The 22,079-nt window shown below is 33.7% G+C and overlaps 1 protein-coding gene across 1 annotated transcript in view; it reads right to left on the bottom strand.

The window, feature by feature from the left end:
• Positions 1-22,079, bottom strand: part of LOC143201956 (uncharacterized) — an 80,068-nt gene that overhangs the window by 7,389 nt on the left and 50,600 nt on the right. Inside the window, exons 3-4 of the mRNA XM_076413189.1 lie at positions 1,522-1,639; positions 1,116-1,332 (exon numbers count right to left, since the gene is read on the bottom strand). Of these exons, the coding sequence (XP_076269304.1) occupies positions 1,116-1,332; positions 1,522-1,639 (335 nt within the window). The remainder of the gene's footprint in view (positions 1-1,115; positions 1,333-1,521; positions 1,640-22,079) is intronic.

Here is a 22,079-nt window from a genome sequence, read left to right as displayed (position 1 = left end):
TTCACTGGAAGAAACATATAAAGAAGAAAAGAAAAGAAGGAATTGAATTATAGAAAAATGTACTGGCTAATTGGAAGAAAATTATAATTATCAGTACATAGATTGCTCTTATATAAGAGTAACATAAACAAAATACAATTTCTTCAGAAGTCCTGAGAGGTATTGTGAGCGCACCCAAATACTATAGGACTGATTACCTACATCGAGACCTTCAAATACCCACAGTCAGTTAAGAAATCAAGAGAACTGCAAGGGGGCATGAGGAAACACTCCAATTCTCATGAAAATATTGAAGTATTGCAGCTTTTGGATACCACCAGAACAGGACACAGACTCAAAAGTATCAAACCATCTGATCTTGTGTAGTGTTGTGTAGTGAGGTGCATATAATAAAAAAAAACAGCAGTGACATGTATAAATATTATTTCAGCAGAGATTGAGATAGGGACCATGGGCCCTCCTATATACCTAGATTTACGTTATCCTAAAGATAAATTGTAGGTTAGTCGGCAACGACTAGTAACAATGTACTAATTAAATGAAAAATAAAAAAAATATTTTCCTTATCATTTTATTTCATTTAGAAAGACACACAATGCTGTTGATAACTTTGAACATGTACCGAATCAGCGCTTTTGGCGCTTTGCTTGTTTTGATAAATTTGGAATCGATGCTCACTATTTTTGATTACTATGATTGAAAATACCATCAGTCAGTCAGTGATCAAAACTTCGAACAGATACAGAGGTAATGGGGCCTGTTCCTACCAGCAAACCGCGATAGAGGGATTGTTGATTGATAGAAGTATTGATATTGTTAAATATTAAGCTGTTGGGGTTGTTATCGGAAATATTTTTCTTGTACATACTATGATGTTGGAAAAAGGTAAAAGTTATAATAACTTTGGGTTAGGGTTGTTAAATCATAATAATTTTTAGTAATTTATTGCATATATCCAACAGTAATCCCACAAAAGGACCTCAACAAGTTGTTGGCAAAGCTTGTAATTAAGGAATGGCTCGCAAAACATAAATAAATACACATTAGTTGAAAAATATCATTTAAGTGATCATTCAAAAAATGGCTGGGATTGACCAAATATGAGTTAAACTTACTCGAAGCTCTTCAGTTTGCATTGCCATGAAGAAACTGGGCTTGTCGGCTGTTACTTCGCAACTGAACTGACCGCTCATCTCTCTTGAGACATTATGTAGTACTATTTGGCGCTCTGTTGATTCCTGTTCATTTATATTGATGCCATTCTCTGGGTATACACGTACCGGGGTTCGTTCGCTTGGTGTATAGCGATAGAATTCATGGCCGTTGTGATACCTGCAATTGTATTTTAAGAATTTTAATGCCATAAGATGCGAGGATGATGATGCTACAAAGATGGGAGACGTAGAAAACCATAGAAAGTATTTTGATTTTTCCTCGATAAGTTGCAATAATCAATTTCTGGATTATTACAAGTGTTAAAATATATTACAATTAATTATAATAAGAAATATGCATTATTACCATTTTAATGAATATAAACTTTCTCCTTCTAAGTCGAAGGAACATTCCAGGGTGGCGTCACGGCCACGAACGGCAGCTTCCGGAACTTTGATGATCACATCCCTTAAGGCACTTGAACCTGAAACATAATTTCTGTTTTATTTATACGAAGACTTGTTTTTTTTCACTATTGATAAACGATTATTATACATTATTAAAAGTATTCCATTTTTATTCTAGACAAGCTATAACAGTTATAGCTCTTCAGTATCTTGTGTAGAATCTGTGTGTCGATCATGAATAAATAACGCAGCTCAAGGTATAAGTTTGGTCAATAAATGTTTATATATACATTTATTACAGTAATCTGAAATATCTACATATTTGAATAATTCTGAGTAATGATATATCTAATAGCAAGTTTGTTTATATCATATCTTTTTAGTAGCATTGGGACCTATCGACTGAAAACAGTCGAAACAGTCGATAGTCAAAAAACTAGCGATTGAAAATAGTAATTATTATTACGGTTCGACTGTAAAAAAGAGGAGGAGAGGAGGACTGAGGAAAGGAGGGATATAATTGCTTGGGGCAGTTAATTTTGTATGTGGTTATATTTTCCAACATGCAATTTATAATTTAATTTTAAACGAAGTAGAAATACTTTTATATTTGAATGTTCTGTGGAAAAAGGAATGGAATTTTTCTATGGAATGGAATAATATCCCGAAAATATTTTGTTGTATTTTAATGTGTTAATTGCTATTTTTAAATAATATACTGTAATAAACTTTTGATAATACAATAGAACTGAAACAAAACCTAAAAACTAAAGATGTAAAATAACCATCAATACTGTATAAAAATTAAACATACACCTAATTATAGAAAAAAAAATCTATGACATAACTAAAAATGAACTCAATGAAATAATATAAATGCTTTATTTGTTATTGAACGGAAATATTGTTTAATAAAAAATCGAGAGAGTAATCGAAATATCACCTATTATTGCCATAAAAACAGTCAAAATATTTTACTATTTACCATTTCCAATTTTAATTTTTTTACCCTATTACATTAACAATCTTGAAACATTTCGTACCAAAGTACTATAATATTAATACATAATATATTGTTATTTACAAGCAAATTACCAAAAAAAAACTACATATATAACATATAAATCTATGTAAGCATAAATTAGGTACATTTTTGACAAGGAGAACAGAGCCAAAACGTTAAAAATCAGTCGAATGAAACAAGTAGAACCAAAAATAGTAACTAAAAGTACAATTGAAACAGTCGATAGTAAATAGTAACAAAATCAGTCCGACCGAAAATAGCGACTGAAAACAGTGGACTGAAACAGTCACTGGTAAAAATTAGTAAAAATAAAAATAGTAAAAATAGTCAATTACTAAACAGTCAATAGTTCCAAACACTGGTTTTTCTTTTTTTCTTTACAATTTTAAAATACGTTTTAATATAAATGTCGCTGGAACATCATGTCTTTCTGTTAAACAATGTGTTGGAAGTTACGAACTAGATTGTTCAATAAAATAGCTGAGAATCATTTATTGGTTAATAGCAGAACTAAGAGTTATGTCAGTGTATTCTTTACAATAAAAAAAAAAGAAATATCTTGCAATTGTTAAAAGAAATTTAAAAGTTAAAGAAGTTAATACCGAACTGGTGAATGTTTTGGGTAAATTTACTTCATCAAAGACAGTGGTTTCCAAATAGACTGGTTTGTTTAAAATGTTTGTGTAAGCCTTCAAGACGTTCAAAAACTGGTTGAACGCCATAAATCGTTGCAAAATTCCTGGTTATGGTTTTAGGGGAATGTTTATAGAATAAAAGGGATTATATTTTCTAACTCATTTTATTTGAGTTAAAAAGAGATACAATGCTGTCTGATACTTTCGAGCATGTACATGAATCAGCTTATAAGCTCAGCATGTCACCATATAATGGTCATTCATGACATGATGATAATAAAAATAGTATTAAGACAAGAAGTTGATGGAAAAAGGTAAACGTTGGAATAACAGTTGATTAGGTTTTATTAGTCATAACATTTTTTAATAATTCATTGCGGATATATTGTTCATCATGCTTTAAACATGTATGGTTAATAGCACCTTCATTTTGGATGAACATCAAAGAGGAAATTGACATATGATGGAATTGTGAACAAATTTTTGATGGATTGGAAATAAATAGCTGAGTTATTCACTTGAATGAAACTTTCTGAATGTGGAATTATTATCCAATGCTGACAATTTACAAGACAGGATGATGAGAGTTAATGGTGAACTAAAGGTGAGTATATAATTAATATACGATAACTGTAGGAAATTATATTGTAGAATGTGAAAGATTTGTATGTATACATATGTGTATAATTATTTAGGATATACATACATATATAATATACAGGAGAAATACAGTGACATCAAAATGACTTTACAAGCCAACACTGTACCGAAGGAAACAAGACCTAAACGTAAAAGGTAAAGATGCTCTCTAATGAAAGTAAAATATTGGATATACAATTGTTAATTAGGTGGATTAAGTCTCCAGAGGACATAAGAACTTTAACTCATAGGTGGTGTGAGAAACAGTTTAATGTAACATGTTGCATGTTCAATGTGTTTTGCGTCATCAATTTAGGAGACGAGAGACGAATTGACGATAGTTCATTGTTGTGTTGAATTGACTATATATCGGTAAATAAATTGATAATATTAGTTAGACGTGTGACGTTTCCGGTGACGTATAATCCGAATTAATAAATTTATGCCTGAAGGTTAAACACTCGTTTACCTAACTAGAGATTCTTGCTCACATATCCAGTGGTTTGTCAATATTTGCCAGGAAAAGGTCCAGTTAATATTCCCCCGTGTGTCTGCGTGGTCATTTTCCCCTGCAGAACCTCAAAATTCTAATGAAAGGGACGGCTTACTCGGCCATTCGCCAGGTTCAGGCCGTCGTGACCACAATATCTAACTAGGTCGCTCGGGAACCTTTATAACATGCGAGGAATTTATTTATAATATAATAAATAAGAAAGATCATCGCCTGTTTTGGAAATTATTAATGCCAAATTTATTTGTATTATACCGGGTTGATCAATAAGTACCTGGAAATCAGACGAAAATTATAAATTAGATTTCGGTACTAATTTAATGTCATCCAATCCCTTGTCAGCTTTCGGTTGTTTCTCCTTTTAATGAGAATGAATGAACGAATTAATTTTTAAGGCCGGAGAAAAGTGAAAGGCAACACAATTTGGCGAATATGCTGGACATTGATATAAGTCCTACTACAGACAGTGGCTGTAAAAAAATGTTACTATTACCTGGATTATTCTTCATTAAACGATAAGTTAGAGTATCCAATTTAAGGACTTTTATGAACTCATATCAAATCCAACTATGAGGAACTGATAGCAAGTCTAATATATCCATCATACAACGGTTCCAAAATAAAGTGTTGCGCGCCATTGTCGATGCCCCCTACTATGTTTCAAATGAAGTGATACAACGCGATATTCTTCTAGAACCACTAATGAGTGTAAGTACTTCGAAAGAGTGTCAGTGCATCCCAATGTACTCGCTAATCAGCTAAATTTGCGAAGTTACAGTGAAGTGCGTAGACTAAAAGATCTAACACCATCCGATCTGATTATTGGACATATGTAGACTTTAGAATAAGCTTTAGAATAAGGCTAATTAATTAAAATACAATTTTATACAGGAGATCACTTAATGAAGTAATTTTTTACATGCCACGTATATATAATATAAATATAACAAACACTTGTTGCTCTCTGGGCAGATTGTGGAACTACTAAGAAAAATAATAAAAGAAAAAATTGTGCATCAAGAGTTCTCGAATTGTTGTTAACAACTACTGACAGGAAAAAATAAAAATTGTTTTAAAGAAAAAATTAGGTAAAAAAATATACTTTCTATCAGCCTGGTGTATTTACTATATTTCAATGTATATTTTAGGTGAAAAATATGGATAAATGATATAGATTGTATGTATATATAAATGAAGTAATGAAAATATGCAACAAATAGAAGAAGCTACGAATTATTACCAGTAATTTTGTAAAAATTTTAAAGCATTGATAAATATTAATGTGTAATTGATAAATGTAATAAGATTACATTATACATTTCTAAATTGTAAACAATAAATTACCTAATTGTAATATTCATATATTCTCTGTTTTAATACAAACATATAATATTTCATTGATTATTTTATATTAAGATATAAGAATAATTATATTTGATACATTGGAGTTGTTATTACAGTTCTGCAAACAATCTTACTTATGATAATTTTGTTATAATGTTCAGTGATGCAGTAATTTAAACTTATCAACATTTTGTTGAATATTGCAACTTAAATAACGTTAGATTTAATTAAATACATTTTAAAATGGTTAGTGACTGTTCGTTTTTGAGAGAGTTTGCACATATTTTAATATAAAGAATTGTTGTTGTAATTCATGTTATATGTCAAATATATTTCTGATGTTATATTGAGTATTGTCAGGCAAGTTTTGGTAGCAGAACACATTACTCCACACATACTATCACATATAAAGCTCAAAAGGCCGGTAATAATTTTTAAAGCCCCAACAAACTATTTCAGTGCGAATCAAATATTACACTTTTCCATCGATTCCTGACACCGCACAAGCTCCGCAAGGATGATCGATCATTATTTACGTTCGGGCCACGCTTGTCAAGACTTCGAGACGGATTGACGGGCCGCGTAACACCCATAAAACTAAATATTTCAAGATTTCCCGACTCGTCGGAAAGCCGGGCACGTCCGGACACGGCAATAACAATCCAGAGACCGGCCGGCCGGCCGGGAGCTTTATTATCCTGGGCGCGCGTGCCCTCCTGGCGGGCGGGGGTGGGGTCAGACCCGATATATCAACGTGGGGCGGCCGAGGAGCCCGAAGAAGGAGAAAAAAGAAACCGCCGAGTAATAACCGGCAGAATGGGCTGTTCATTCTTGCTAAATTAAATTGTAGGGGCCGCCGCTTGTTATTTTATTTCCCGCTTGCCCAGGCGACTTATTAAATTCGAACGGGACCGTAACGGTTGCGTGGCTCGCCGTTTGTTTCCGTTCTGCCATGGGCTACGCGATTTTTGTAGTAATAACTAGGCTAATCAGTTTAAGATATTAGATTAGTGAAAAAGAGTTGATTGATGTTGGTGCTGCCAATACATAATGAAGACATTTTTCAACAAAATTCAAATAACACATGTGGTTTGGGAAAAAAGTATTTTCGTTTTTTTTTCAATGTTTTCTAAATGTTGCGATGATGAATTATAAATGAGTTATGTGTTGAGTTTGAGAAACATGTAGCGTTTTTTTCCATAGTTTTTTGTACATTTAACTTGTGGCCATTCATTCACCATCAACAACTACAAAGGTTGGCAACGCCGGTGGATTGGTACCATGCAGTTCTGGAGTATAAAAGGCCATCACGACGACGTTTCGCGCTCTTTTCTTATCACCGTCCCCCTGTAACAGTACCACTTCCACAGCGCTACCGTACTTCCTTCACCTTAACCTAATATCCTGTCAATTCTCCCATCGACCACATGTATCAATCGTAAGTTAGAATAAACAACTTTGATTCAACCAGTGTTTTTAGTTCCCGTGCCTTTCCTTGTCCTTCCAAAAATAGTAGTGAGTGTTCTGACAAATAATCGCAGCGGCAGCCACACATTTCGACCGACCGACCGACCCGACGAACATTCCTACAAACTGTTAATAGTTAGCCGGCTTGGTGGCGCAGTGGTAAAGGCGATGGCACGGTCGTCCTACTGTTGTAGCCGCGGGTTCGCATCCTGCTGGGGTACGGTCGTAAATTTTTGTTTGTGATTGTTTAATATTTGTGAATGTTCTAGACAAGAGTGTAAAATCCGACAACGAAAATGGATGTCTTCTGGGATGATTTCTAAAGTTGGTCAGCTGTCAGTCGGAAGGCTTAATGCTGAGGACCGTGGTTCGGAGCCCACGTTAAACTTTAGGCCCAGTCCAGATAAACCCATAGTTGGTAAAAGAAGACTTTATATATATATATATAACTGTTATTAGTTAATATTTGTGATATGGAAAAAGATTTGTGATTTGATACAATATAATTTATCGTATTGTATTGAATATCTGGTATGGCTAGGAAAGAGACGGCATTAAAAGGACTCCAGCATGCGTGTTGATTGGTCAGAACTTCTCAGACGCATTTGTTCTAAATTAGCTTGAAAATTTTCAAAATACCGTCATATATTTATACTTCTTTGATTATACTTCTATATTAAATTTCGTGCCTGAAAATGTGCTTTTGCGACACGCATTACTTTTCTTATTTATTTAAAAGAAAAAAGCCACTTAATGTCATCATTTGCTGATAGAAACTTTCGTGGTTTCGAAAATTCAAAAGTGGTGATTTCGATGTGAAAGACAAAGAACATTCTGGTGGACCGAAGAAGTTTGAAGAAAAAGTTGAAAACCCAACACAAGCTTAAAAACAATTAGCAGAACTGTTAATTGGGGCCAAGGAAATTATTAGTGATCGAGTACGAGCAATGGGAAAACTGCAAAAGATCGGAAGATGGGTACCACATCAATAAAATCACTGGAAAATCAAAAAATCCTCTGTGAAATACTGCTTGAAATATATGATCGGAAGTCATTTTTGTACCGAACGTCACAAGTAATGTAAAGCGCAAAAAATCATGACTGGTAAAACCGGCCGATCGACACCAAGACCAAGATTTTGGTGGGACTAGAGAGGCATAGTGTACTGCGAACTGTAGAAACCTGGTGAGACAGTTAATAGTGATCGCAACCGATAACAAATTATTAATTTGAACCATGTATTGAACAAATGCTAAGATGGATCCAAAGACACCGTAATGTGATTTTATAGCACGATAACACACCGTCTCATAAAGAAAAACCGGATAGAAAGCGTTGAAAGTACTTGGATGTGACATATTCTCGCATCCGCCGTACCCGACTATCAACTTTTCGCATCAATGGGACACTCATTTGCAGAACAGCGCTTCACAATTTCGATGAAGCTATAAAATGGCTCGATGATTAGTTTTGCTCAAAGAACAAACAGTTTTTTTGGAATAGCACTCATAAATTGCCTAAAAGATGGGTAAGATGTATAAAACCAAATGGCCAATACTATGAATGAATAAATATTTTCAATTGTATTTTCTTGAAAATTATGTAGTTTTTTTTCGAAAAATCTGGTAATAACTTACTGGTACATATAGTAATTATTATTCAACACAGACTATCATTTATCCCATCTTTTTAGCAGTTAATGAGTGCTACCCAGATGGTTGAGTTTTCTAAATACAGTTTCACAAAATAAACATCTTTTTTCCATTTCTATGACCAAACGCCGCTTTTCACCATGGACAAATATCGGACGTGAATAATTTCTTTTGCCGAAAGCTTTTCCTTAATACCGATTAAATAATCAATTGCCAATGTTGATCCATATCCCCAACGGAAAGAGAAAACCGTATATATCAAAGACTTTTTCCTTGAGATCCTCCGGTATCGGTGGGAGGAAGGAGGGAGCCGCAAACCGGAGAAATCTCCACGCAAAAATTTCCATTACGACTCCAGTTCGTCGAGCTTAATTTTATTTACTCGACAAAAGTTGTTTTTGCGACGAGGACTGGAGGCAAAAAAGCAGAACATCATCTCGTAAATAAATAAAACGGCTTTTTCTGTTCCGGACTGGCGGACTAATTTTTCCGAGTGTGTCCGTGTTTGAGCGAGTTTGGGGTATTAAGCTGGCGGCTCGCGAGAATGGACGCGTCCGGAATCGGCAATGCGGAAGGGCCGACGCATCTTGTAGCCCGGGAAATCGCAAAGCGTTTTCAAATATAAAACTACACAAAAATGACTTCAAATTATAAAAAGTAATACATTTTAATTCGTTTGGTTTATTCCATAAATTAACGTCCATATTAGGTCAGGCTTGCCGTATCTGGTGCAGAACAGATCAATTATAGCTGTTCTACCTTCCAGTTAAAGTTCTAGCTATTATAGTACTTTTATTACTCTTAGTAGTTCCACAACCTGCCCAATAGACAATAAGTATTTCTTATATTTATATTAATAGATCAATTGAAAAGCCTGACACATAGATGGCGCTACTAGAAGTAAATCCATACGTTTTTTAGTTAGCCCTAGCCCTCAAAAGATGCGTGTATAAATTTGACAGCTGTCGGTTCATTAGTTTGTAAATTATAGCAAATTAAGTGAAACAACTCTTGTTACTGTGAAAAAAATGGATATAATTTAGAGTGTTGATAAAATATTGCTTTTTGAAGGTAAAAAATACAGTTGGAGCAAAAAATTGGCTTGATGCCAAGTTTCCGGATACTGGTCCAGGAAAATCAACCATCAACGATTGGTATGCTAAGTTTAGACGTGGTGAAATGAGCACCGAAGACGGTGAACGCAGCGGACATTAAAAAATCCACAAAATGATTCTGATTGACCGTAAATTGAAATTGAATGAAATAGCAGACACTCTAAAGATATCAACTGAACGTGTACATCATATCCTTTACGAATATTTGGGTATGAGAAAGCTCCGTGCAAAGTAGCTGCCGCGCGAGCTAACTTTTGACCAAAAACAACGACGAGTTGATGATTCGGAGCAGTGTTTGAAGTTGATCAAGCGTAATAAACCCCAGTTTTTCGTCGATATGTGACAATAGATGAAACATGGCTCTATCATTTCACTCCGAAGTCCAATCGGCAGTCATCCGAGTGGACCGCACACGATGAACCCGCTCCAAAGCGTGGGAAAACGCAACAGTCGGCTGGCAATGTTATGGCGTCTGTATTTTGGGATGCGCATGGAATAATTTTCATTGACTACTTTGAAAAAGGAAGGATCATCAACAGCGACTATTACATAGCGTTATTGGGCCGTTTGAAGGACGAAATCGCCGAAAAACGGCCGCATTTGAAGAAAAAAATAAGTTTCGCTGAATGCATCATTCTACTGAAAATTTATAAAATAATAAAAATAGATTATAAAACAGATTTCTCCGCCTTACCTGCTGATACAATAAATCTTAACTAAAAAGTGTCGCGACCATCATTATTTTCTTGTATTTTTTAATAGCCACAAGAGCTAAAATTGGTGTTATTAAAAACAACATTCTGTACTTAGTTAAAAAGAACCCTTTACCAGATATTGTATAATTTATATTCGAGTATGAAATCTGGCCAAATCTTGCCTGGAGTCGTTAAAACCGAAACGCGAAGCCTTAACAAGAAATTCTCTACGTTTTATGGAAAGGAAAGATATGCAATTAAGCGCGGACGACTGAAAGAGTTTAGTTCGCATCCACGGGACATCTGGAGCCTTCTCGGTCGAGTGATTTTTATCCTTGCGGCGGATTATCGCGTACGGAACAGCTGTTCGGAGTTTGTTGTACATTCGGTCCAGATTTCTCCCGTCGAATAGCCGGAGACAGCCGTTTAATTATCCTTCGGGAGCAAGTTACGAGGCGGATGACATTAAAAGAAAAACGTGTGATGCCGGTTATTAATATAAGGGCTTGTCGTCGGTTAGGAAAGGGTGCGATTTAGTTTTTATTAAGCGGTTCTTGTCCGAAATTTATTACTAACACCGCTGGAAGACCGGCGGCGTCTGATTAAATCGTTAAATTTAAATGGAGATCAATTAAAAATTGTTGTTAGAATATTTTCTTATTTACAAAGATGCTCAATGAGAAATATGTGCATTTGCTCTGACTGGATGCTGTTAAGATTTATGCTCTCCAAATATATATCGACCCTGCATTTCGAACTACAACATGGGGCAAAAGTCCTGCTACCATTTCGATTGCCTATAATTTTGCTCAAAGAAAAGATAACTAAGTTTGGTTTTCATGAAAAGTTTATTTGGCCTTTACATTTTTTTTGTTATGATGTTTGACCGCGATCCGCTAGGCAAATTCTTTTTAAGGCATTTTTCATGACATTCTGCAACATCTGAGGCTGAATTTCGTCAAATTCGTGACGATAGTCATTGAGATGTTCAATCGTTTGGGGCTTATTCACATAAACTTTTGATTTTAAATAATCCCATAAGAACAAGTCTGGCGCTGTTAAATTCAGTGATCTGCTAAATCGCCACTTCGCGAAGTTAGTCTTCCTGAAAAAACGTCATTCAATAATTGAACTGTTGAACGAGCTGTGTGTGCTGTGGCTCCATCTTGCTGTAGTTTTTAGATGTACTATAATGTTAAATTATATTTGATAACATTTTTGTCCAATTATTTTATTTAGATTAGAATTTTGTTGTATGTCAAAGCCAAAATGAACTGAAACTCAGAGTTGATGCGGCAACATTGTGACCTTTTGATGTCACAAATTTAGATGACGTATGTATAAAATAAATTTGAATAGATTATATTCAACTAAATTAGCAGCTAAAAGTCCAGTTAGATGAAATCCAAGATAATATAAGTAGTGACATTTTGGAAAAATTAGATTTATTGACTCATAAAGATTTATATCACATTCAGCAAGCCAATGGATTGAATTTGGAAGATACAAGGCATAAAAGTGATTAATGTTGAAGAATTAGTAAATGAGGTCCAACACAATTGTTATATTCCCAATATATAGCAAGAATATTTGATACTAACAATAATAAATGAAATTTTAAGTTAACCTGTGAATTCGGGAAAACTAATTTTAATTATGAATTTTATTCTTAAAATCTTCATACAATTTACAAGAATTGGCAACGTGGCAAAATAAAATTTTAGTGCGCACTACATGATTAATTTTAAATAGACTTTTGTATATACTATTATCATCAGCAAACATCAGAAACGGACAAGGAGTTTGAAATATCATAATGGACGATGCAAATAAAGTGATTTAACGAAAATAAAATAGAAGGAATTAAAATTATTTTTTAAATAAAATAGAATTAAAAGCAAAAGTCACATATATATTAATATAATACCGTTAATATATATATATTTATTCATTACATGTTATATTTAACGAGCAGTGCATTGTTAAGTGATAAACATTGTTTAGGGAACAGATGAAAATATGTTTGGTTGCAATGCAATTAGTAATTTGGATGCGAGCCAAGATTCCAAGCAAGTACATAATAAACGTATACTGATCATTAAGAAATAATAGGGAGCTTTGGGATATAACGTAACCTCAATCAACACGTGTTTCGTAGTTTTATTTAAGTAATAAAGATATTTCATATCTTAACTTGAATTTTAACTAATTCAAATATTTGTGCTCAAAATTTTGTGCCACTTTTTAACCGACTTCTAAAAAGAAGGAGGTTTTATGTTCGGCTTTATATTTTTTATGTATGTTCGCCGATTTCTCCGTTAATTGTGAGCCGATTTCCAAAATTCTCCTTTTATTCGAAAGAAAGCACTTCCGAGGTGTTCCCATTGGAACCAAATCAAGATCTGTTGGGGGAAGGGAGGGAAATCGAGGGAAATGCTCAAATTGCAAAGGCACTTACAAAGTTTTCACATATTTTTATCTAAAATAATCAGATATTTGGGTATAATGTTTAATATATAATGTTGTGAATGAAGTCGTGCAGTGCAAAAGTCATTCCGTTTGGATGTTTAGCACTCTATATAGAATATAAGACATCGTAGACATATGATAAAATGCTTCTATGGTGTAATAGTTAAAGCGTTTAGCTCCCACACGGAGGCTGCGGGTTCGATTCCCGGCGGAGACAATAACTTCTTGTTGTTACTTAGTTAAAACATTTGTCAAATCACCTAGGCTAGGTAGAAGACCCCGGTGCCTGAAGCGCTCCGTATTTTCAATCATTGTTTCTTTATTACTATTTTTCCTTATACGGGCTGCACCTTTACTTGGCCTACTCATTGTAATACTAAGTAAAATAACTGCGCTACTTATTGAATAATATCTAACATTAAAAAGAGAAAAGTAAAATACATTTAACAAGAAAATTAAACCGATTTTAATAAAATAAATAAGGTGCTCACTAAAAATTAAAAAATAATCAAACTTAGATTTTTAACAAAAACAAACATTTTAATATAAAATATCTACATAATAATCGATGTAATAACTAAATAAAATTAAAAAAAAACCTTATTTAACCTATCTCACATTACACATATTTTATATTTTACTATATACACATAATTTAACAATACAAAAATAATAATATAATTTTGCGACATATAGAAAAAATTAAATTATTAACAAAACCAATCTAAATTAATATAACTGGGTTCGGAATCGTTTACAAAGTAGTCAGTTTGTAGTAGTTAAAATAATATTGTAAACAGATAAATAAGTGTAGGAAAGTAGGATGACTTTTATCTATACAAAATTTTATTATTTATTTGTTTGTCCAGATATTTATTTTGTCTCGATGTATGTGTGGTTGGTGATGTATTTTTTTACAATTCTAAGCATTGTAACTGTTGATTGGCTTATACTGTTGGAATTCCTTGGAACGCGCTACTAACGGAAGGTATTTATCCTCAGTTTTTGTTAGTAATGCTTGGTCTGCGTTGATAGTTTTTAAGAAATGCTAATGCATTGTGGGAGACCCTAAGCCAATAACTTCAATCAATCAATTAACATTTTACAGTACCTTGGAGTATTGTTAGATCCAAAAACTGTTACTATATATATCGTGTATTTGTTTTTGAAATTCTTAGTTCTGATAATAATGAACAAATTATTTTAATACCTTACAACAACAAAAAATCTATTCTATATCGTCAATATATCACAAATTTAAAACATCATTTATTACGGTTAATTTGTTCCTTTTTAACAAATATTATGTCTATCAAATGTTAATGGAGATATAGTGAGCTGCATGTATTTTGATCAACGATATCTATGGGCGAAAATTCAAATTTTAACAAGGCATGTTGGATGAAAACCCAGCTTAAATTTTCAAAGAGCTTTTAGGCTTTTACAGGTGATGGAAAATATACAAACGGAGGGAAATTGTGATTTTTGTGTACACATTTTCCTCAATAAATATCCTTTTATAATGAAAAAATGATTAGAATATCTAATAATATTTCTCGGTACTTTAATATAAGGCATATCCATTTTTGGTGTTTCATTTTAGCTGTCGTAATTATCGTTAATTCTATTATACATTGAAACATAAATAAGAAGATTAAAAAGCGTTTCTAGTTTTAAGTAATTGTAAAATGTATTTAGTTTCCTGACCACTCAAATGCTAATGGAGATATAGTGAGCTGCATGTATTTTGAGCAACTATATCTATGGGCGAAAATTCAAATTTTTACAAGGCATGTTCGATGAAAACCCAGCACAAATTCTCAAAGAGCTTTTAGGCTTTTAGGGGTGATGAAAAATATACAAACGGAGGGAAATTGTGATTTTTATGTACGCATATTCCTCAATAAATATCCTTTTATAATGAAATAATGACTAGAATATCTAATAATATTTCTCGGTACTTTAATATAAGGCATATCCATTTTTGTTGTTTCATTGTAGCTGTCGTAATTATCGTTAGTTCTATTATACATTGAAACATAAATAACAAGATTAAAAAGCGTTTCTAGTTTTGAGTAATTCTAAAATGTATTTAGTGTTCCTGACCACTCAAATGCTAATGGAGATATAGTGAGCTGCATGTATTTTGAGCAACTATATCTATGGGCGAACATTCAAATTTTTACAAGGCATGTTGGATGAAAACCCAGCACAAATTCTCAAAGAGCTTTTAGACTTTTAGGGGTGATGAAAAATATACAAACGGAGGGAAATTGTGATTTTTATGTACGCATATTCCTCAATAAATATCCTTTTATAATGAAAAAATGATTAGAATATCTAATAATATTTCACGGTACTTTAATATAAGGCATATCCATTTTTGTTGTTTCATTGTAGCTGTCGTAATTATCGTTAGTTCTATTATAAATTGAAACATAAATAACAAGATTAAAAAGCATTTCTAGTTTTGAGTAATTCTAAAATGTATTTAGTGTTCCTGACCACTCAAAAGCTTACGCAAAAATCCTTTTAAGCTGGCGCAATTTGTTGAAAAGCCCTCTGTTAGACGGTCAAATTTTCTTAAAAGGATTGCAGTTGCGAGTTGATTTCTTTTTAACTGGATTATGAAATACGATGCGCTATATAAATAAAATCGTCGGTAGCCTCTGCACTTAGCGTCGGGGCAGTAAATTTCTCACTGCTAGACTGTCGCCTCGATACAGTGTTGGCGAGCCCTCCCATAAATTGTCATCGTTTCAGAAATTACCCAGAGAAAATCCAATAAGAGGACGTGTAATGAATTACGTCGAGTATGTTGCTTTCGAGTGGTTTTGTGTGTTAATTTTTACGTGTTATATTTGAAATCTGTTCTCATGTACACGCTACGTATCGCACGTACATTTGTTTACAATGTGTGGTGTTCATGTAATTTTCAAACATTGAATGATACAGTTTTGATCGATAATTTATATCACATTCAGCAAGCCAATGTATTGAATTTGGAAGACACAAGGCATAAAAGTGATTAGTGTTGAAGAATTAGTAAATGAGGTCCAACACAATTCTTATATTTCCAATATATAGCAAGAATATTTGATACTAACAATAATAAATGAAATTTTAAGTTAACCTGTGAATTCGAGAAAACTAATTTTAATTATTATGTTTGAGTTTTTATATTTGAAATCTGTTCTCATGTACACGCTACGTATCGCACGTACATTTGTTTACAATGTGTGGTGTTCATGTAATTTTCAAACATTGAATGATACAGTTTTGATCGATAATTTATATCACATTCAGCAAGCCAATGTATTGAATTTGGAAGATACAAGGCATAAAAGTGATTAGTGTTGAAGAATTAGTAAATGAGGTCCAACACAATTGTTATATTCCCAATATATAGCAAGAATATTTGATACTAACAATAATAAATGAAATTTTAAGTTAACCTGTGAATTCGAGAAAACTAATTTTAATTATTATGTTTGAGTTGTTATATTTGAAATCTGTTCTCATGTACACGCTACGTATCGCACGTACATATGTTTATAATGTGTGGTGTTGATGTAATTTTCAAACATTGAATGATACAGTTTTGATCGATAATTTATATCACATTCAGCAAGCCAATGTATTGAATTTGGAAGACACAAGGCATAAAAGTGATTAGTGTTGAAGAATTAGTAAATGAGGTCCAACACAATTGTTATATTCCCAATATATAGCAAGAATATTTGATACTAACAATAATAAATGAAATTTTAAGTTAACCTGTGAATTCGAGAAAACTAATTTTAATTATTATGTTTGAGTTGTTATATTTGAAATCTGTTCTCATGTACACGCTACGTATCGCACGTACATTTGTTTACAATGTGTGGTGTTCATGTAATTTTCAAACATTGAATGATACAGTTTTGATCGATAATTTATATCACATTCAGCAAGCCAATGTATTGAATTTGGAAGACACAAGGCATAAAAGTGATTAGTGTTGAAGAATTAGTAAATGAGGTCCAACACAATTCTTATATTTCCAATATATAGCAAGAATATTTGATACTAACAATAATAAATGAAATTTTAAGTTAACCTGTGAATTCGAGAAAACTAATTTTAATTATTATGTTTGAGTTGTTATATTTGAAATCTGTTCTCATGTACACGCTACGTATCGCACGTACATTTGTTTACAATGTGTGGTGTTCATGTAATTTTCAAACATTGAATGATACAGTTTTGATCGATAATTTATATCACATTCAGCAAGCCAATGTATTGAATTTGGAAGATACAAGGCATAAAAGTGATTAGTGTTGAAGAATTAGTAAATGAGGTCCAACACAATTGTTATATTTCCAATATATAGCAAGAATATTTGATACTAATAATAATAAATGAAATTTTAAGTTAACCTGTGAATTCGAGAAAACTAATTTTAATTATTATGTTTGAGTTGTTATATTTGAAATCTGTTCTCATGTACACGCTACGTATCGCACGTACATTTGTTTACAATGTGTGGTGTTCATGTAATTTTCAAACATTGAATGATACAGTTTTGATCGATAACATTTACACTGGGAGTTTTATCTATTCGTCTTGGTCAGTTAGTTCTGTTCGCCATCCCAACAAAGTGTCGGTACCATAAAAGTATCGGTACCCATTATACCGGCTACCTGTGAATGATTATTCAATAACAGGTCAATTGAAAAGTCGCCGGCCTGACACGTAGATGGCGATACTAGAATTAACTCCATATGTTTCTTATTTAGCACTAACCCTCAAAAGATGCGTGTATAAATTTGACAGCTGTTGGATCATCAGTTTGTGAATTATAGCACTTTGAGTGAAGCAAATTTAAAAAAAAAATGGATAAAAAGCAATTTCGCGTGTTGATAAAATGTTGCTCTTTGAAGGGAAAAAATACAGTTGAAGCAAAAACTTGGTGCCGAGTTTTTGCATTGCATTGTTATGGTGAAACAGCAGATTCCTTTTCTTCAAATGCGGCCGTTTTCGTCATTCAAACGGTCCAATAACGCTATGTAATAGTCGCAGTTGATGGTCCTTTCTTTTTCAAGGTAATCAATAAAAATTATTCCATGCACATCCCAAAATACAGACACCATAACATTGCCAGCCGACTGTTGCGTTTTCCCACGCCTTGGAGTGGGTTCATCGTGTGCAGTCCTCTTGGATGACTGTCGATTGGAGTTCGGAGTGAAATGGTGGAGCCATGTTTCATCCATTGTCAGATATCAATGAAAAAAACTGGAGTTATTACGATTGATCATCTTCAAACAGTGCTCCGAATCATCAACTCGTCGTTGTTTTTGGTCAAAAGTGAGCCCGCGAGACACCCACCGTGCACAGAGCTTTCTCATACCCAAATATTCGTAAATGATATGATGTACACGTTCAGTTGATATCTTTAGAGTGTCTGCTATTTCATTCAATTTCAAGTTACGGTCATTCAAAATCATTTTGTGGATTTTTTAAATGTTTCGGTAAACACCTCTTTTGGGCATCCACTGTGTTCACCGTCTTCGATGATCATTTCACCACGTCTAAACCTAGCACACACATCCTTGATGGTTGATTTTTCTTGGGATAGTGTCCGGAAACTGGACATCAAACCAAGTATTTCCTTCAACTGTATTTTTTGCTTAAAAAAATTATATATTATCAACACACGAAATTCCTTTTTATCCATTTTTTCCACAATAACAAAAGTTGCTTCACTCAAAATGCTACAATTCACAAACTAATGATCCGACATCTGTCAAATTTGTCATCTTTTGAGGGTTAGAGCTAACTAAAAACATATGGATTTAATTCTAGTAGCGCCATCTATATGTCAGGCCGGGGACTTTTCAATTGACCTGTTACTTGAAATGTTTCATGCAGTTTTTTTGGAACATCCTATATATAAAATCGAACCGTTTCATTAAGCATCTCCACGTTAATCCGTCATCAGTCTTGTTCGACTTTTCTAATTCGAGCGATTTTTTCATCAGCCCCTCTCTCTCTGCCCCGCCCCCCGTCCTATGGCAAACCGACCGTTCCGCTGACAAATTTCAATCAAGACCGAAACGGGACGTTCTCGTAATGCCCATCAATTTGTCCTTCAGAACCGTGAGATGGAACGGGAAGGGTTGGTCGTTAATCTGGGCCCGGTTCGAATCTGCCCCGATCAACAAGAAAGTTATAAGGCAGTTTAGCAAAACATCACGTCCACGGCGAAGCTATCGAGCCGTAACAAGCGGAACGTGACTTTTTCGACGTCGAGTTCGGCGACGGTAGGATAATAAGCTGATGGCCGTTGATGCGTCGGCGACGTGGAGGAAAAAATGGGGCTCGGCGGTCTCGATCCTCGTCCGGGCGCGACTCTGGAGCGTAATTAATCGTAAAACAACGATCATTTTGGGTGTGTTAATTATGAGTGTCGATCATTTAATATCGAGATAATGTTCGCCCATATAGGTAAAGACAAGAAACAATGCGACAAATGGTGTAGTTTATGTTATATCCATAGTAATGGATGGTTTTGGTGTATGTAAGCATTGTAAAGATAAGAACCAATGCGACAAATGGTGTAGTTTATGTTATATCGATAGCAATGGATGGTTTTGTGTGTGTAAGCATTGTAAAGACAAGAAACAATGCGACAAATGGTGTAGTTTATGTTATATCCATAGTAATGGATGGTTTTGCATATGTAAGCATTGTAAAGACAAGAACCAATGCGATAAACGGTGTAGCTTATGTTATATCCATAGTAATGGATGGTTTTGGTGTATGTAAGCATTGTAAAGATAAGAACCAATGCAACAAATGGTGTAGTTTATGTTATATCCATAGTAATGGATGGTTTTGCATATGTAAGCATTGTAAAGACAAGAACCAATGCGATAAATGGTGTAGCTTATGTTATATCCATAGTAATGGATGGTTTTGGTGTATGTAAGCATTGTAAAGATAAGAACCAATGCGACAAATGGTGTAGTTTATGTTATATCGATAGCAATGGATGGTTTTGTGTGTGTAAGCATTGTAAAGACAAGAACCAATGCGATAAATGGTGTAGTTTATGTAAAACAATAGTATTGGATGTTTTTGTATATGTGACCATCCACCCTGTATCAGAACAAATAGCGATAACAATAATCTGAATTGGTCCATGCAAATAGTATGAGATTCCCCAGGAGACAAAAGGTTTTTACAGAATTTTGGAATTCCTAACGCTTTTTTTATTAATCTCTTAGATCGTCAACAATCTGACCGTGGACAATAAGTATTATTATATGATTTCCGTTACATAATATAACTATCCTGACGTATAGAAAATCACTTCAGTAAGTGATCAGCTGTACAACTTATAATCTAAATCTCATTTTAAAGACTATTCTAACTTATTCTAGAGATTATTAAATCTCACTCTATGTGTCTATTAATCAGTTCGTATGGCAGTTTTCGTTTGAGCCTATGCAATGCACTGTTATTCGAATCACACCCGTTATGGGTTCTAAGGGGATATCGCTCTGAATCAGTTGGTTTTTTCTTGAACCTCTGGAGGATATCTGTGTTAGATTTGCTAGTGGTACCCCAGAGTTCAATACCATAGATCCAAATGGGCCTAAATATTGACTTATACAGTAGAACCCTGCTATCTAATGATAATTTAGATTTATGCCCTATCAGGCAATACATTTGGTTTAGTTTAAGCCCAAGCTGCTTGCGTCTTGTCCTATACGTTTTTACCATGTCAAACGTAGATCAAAATGCATTCCCAGATGTTATTTGACGTTGTCTGCTTGCAGAAGGAAGTTCATGAATATTCAATTTTACTGATGAACATGTTCTTTTACAAAGGGTGAATGTAACATGGATAGATTTTGTCTCATTTGTTTTCATCCATAATTTGACTTTGTTAAGATGAAGCTGGAGGTATCTTGTGGCTGATATTGGATCCTCGTGTGATGATAAAACCTCTGTATCGTCAACATATGTTGCAACAGTAGTGTTGCTTGAGGTCGGTAGATCAGCTGTATACAATAGGTATAACAGTGGGTCAAGAACACTGCTCTGCGGCACACCCGAATATATTAGATGAAACCAGACTGCATTCTTTTCATCAAACTCTGACCAGTTGTATTCGGACAATCACATGCCCACCTTCATTCTCACATACACAACTCCATCATTAAACATTATTTATCATCAGTTAAGTAATACATAGCAGAAATAAAAATGCTATTATATTACTGCGTTTCTTACTAATGAAGATAATGTCACTGTCATTGACTCGTGAACAAGCGTTTGATAGATTAAAACTATAATAATCTGATAGCTAACTTGAGAACGCATGAAACTTTTTATTGTGGGCGTATTGACCAATGCTGACAATTATCAACACATAGTGATAAGAGTAGAAACAATTAAAGATGAGTACATAATTTATTTAGTATAACTGTATAAAATCATATTGAGGAGTGTGAAAGATATGTGTATAATTGTTCAGAATATACAAGAGTATTTGGATAGAATTTTTATAGCAGATATGGCAAATACATTAGGGAAAATGTACACAGGTAATAATAGAAAAAAACTAAGGAGAAATATAATGATATCAAAATTACTTGACAATGAAACACAGTAGGGAATGAAATTGTGTTCCTAATACTTAATATCTTAAATAATAGTTAAGGGGATATCCGTCGAGAACAAGTTCTTTACCAATTCGAATCTGAGTTTGTGGAATACAAAATCGTAGTTTTTACTATTCTGTTCAGAATGATTTCATAACTTCTCACCATATAAACATTTTCTGGACTTCTACAAATACTGCAAAACCAATATTTGCCAAATCGGTCCGGGTGTTCTAAAGTTTTAGCGAGACCAACGAATAGCAATTCATTTTTCTATATATAGAAGATATGTAACATAAAAATTACTAGTTC

This window comes from Rhynchophorus ferrugineus, unplaced genomic scaffold (genome assembly GCF_030347505.1).
Source record: "Rhynchophorus ferrugineus isolate W39M unplaced genomic scaffold, kcgeb_rfMv2 rfM9, whole genome shotgun sequence".
In the NCBI taxonomy this organism is placed as follows: Eukaryota; Metazoa; Arthropoda; class Insecta; order Coleoptera; family Curculionidae; genus Rhynchophorus; species Rhynchophorus ferrugineus.
This window is presented reverse-complemented; position numbering and strand designations above follow the sequence as displayed.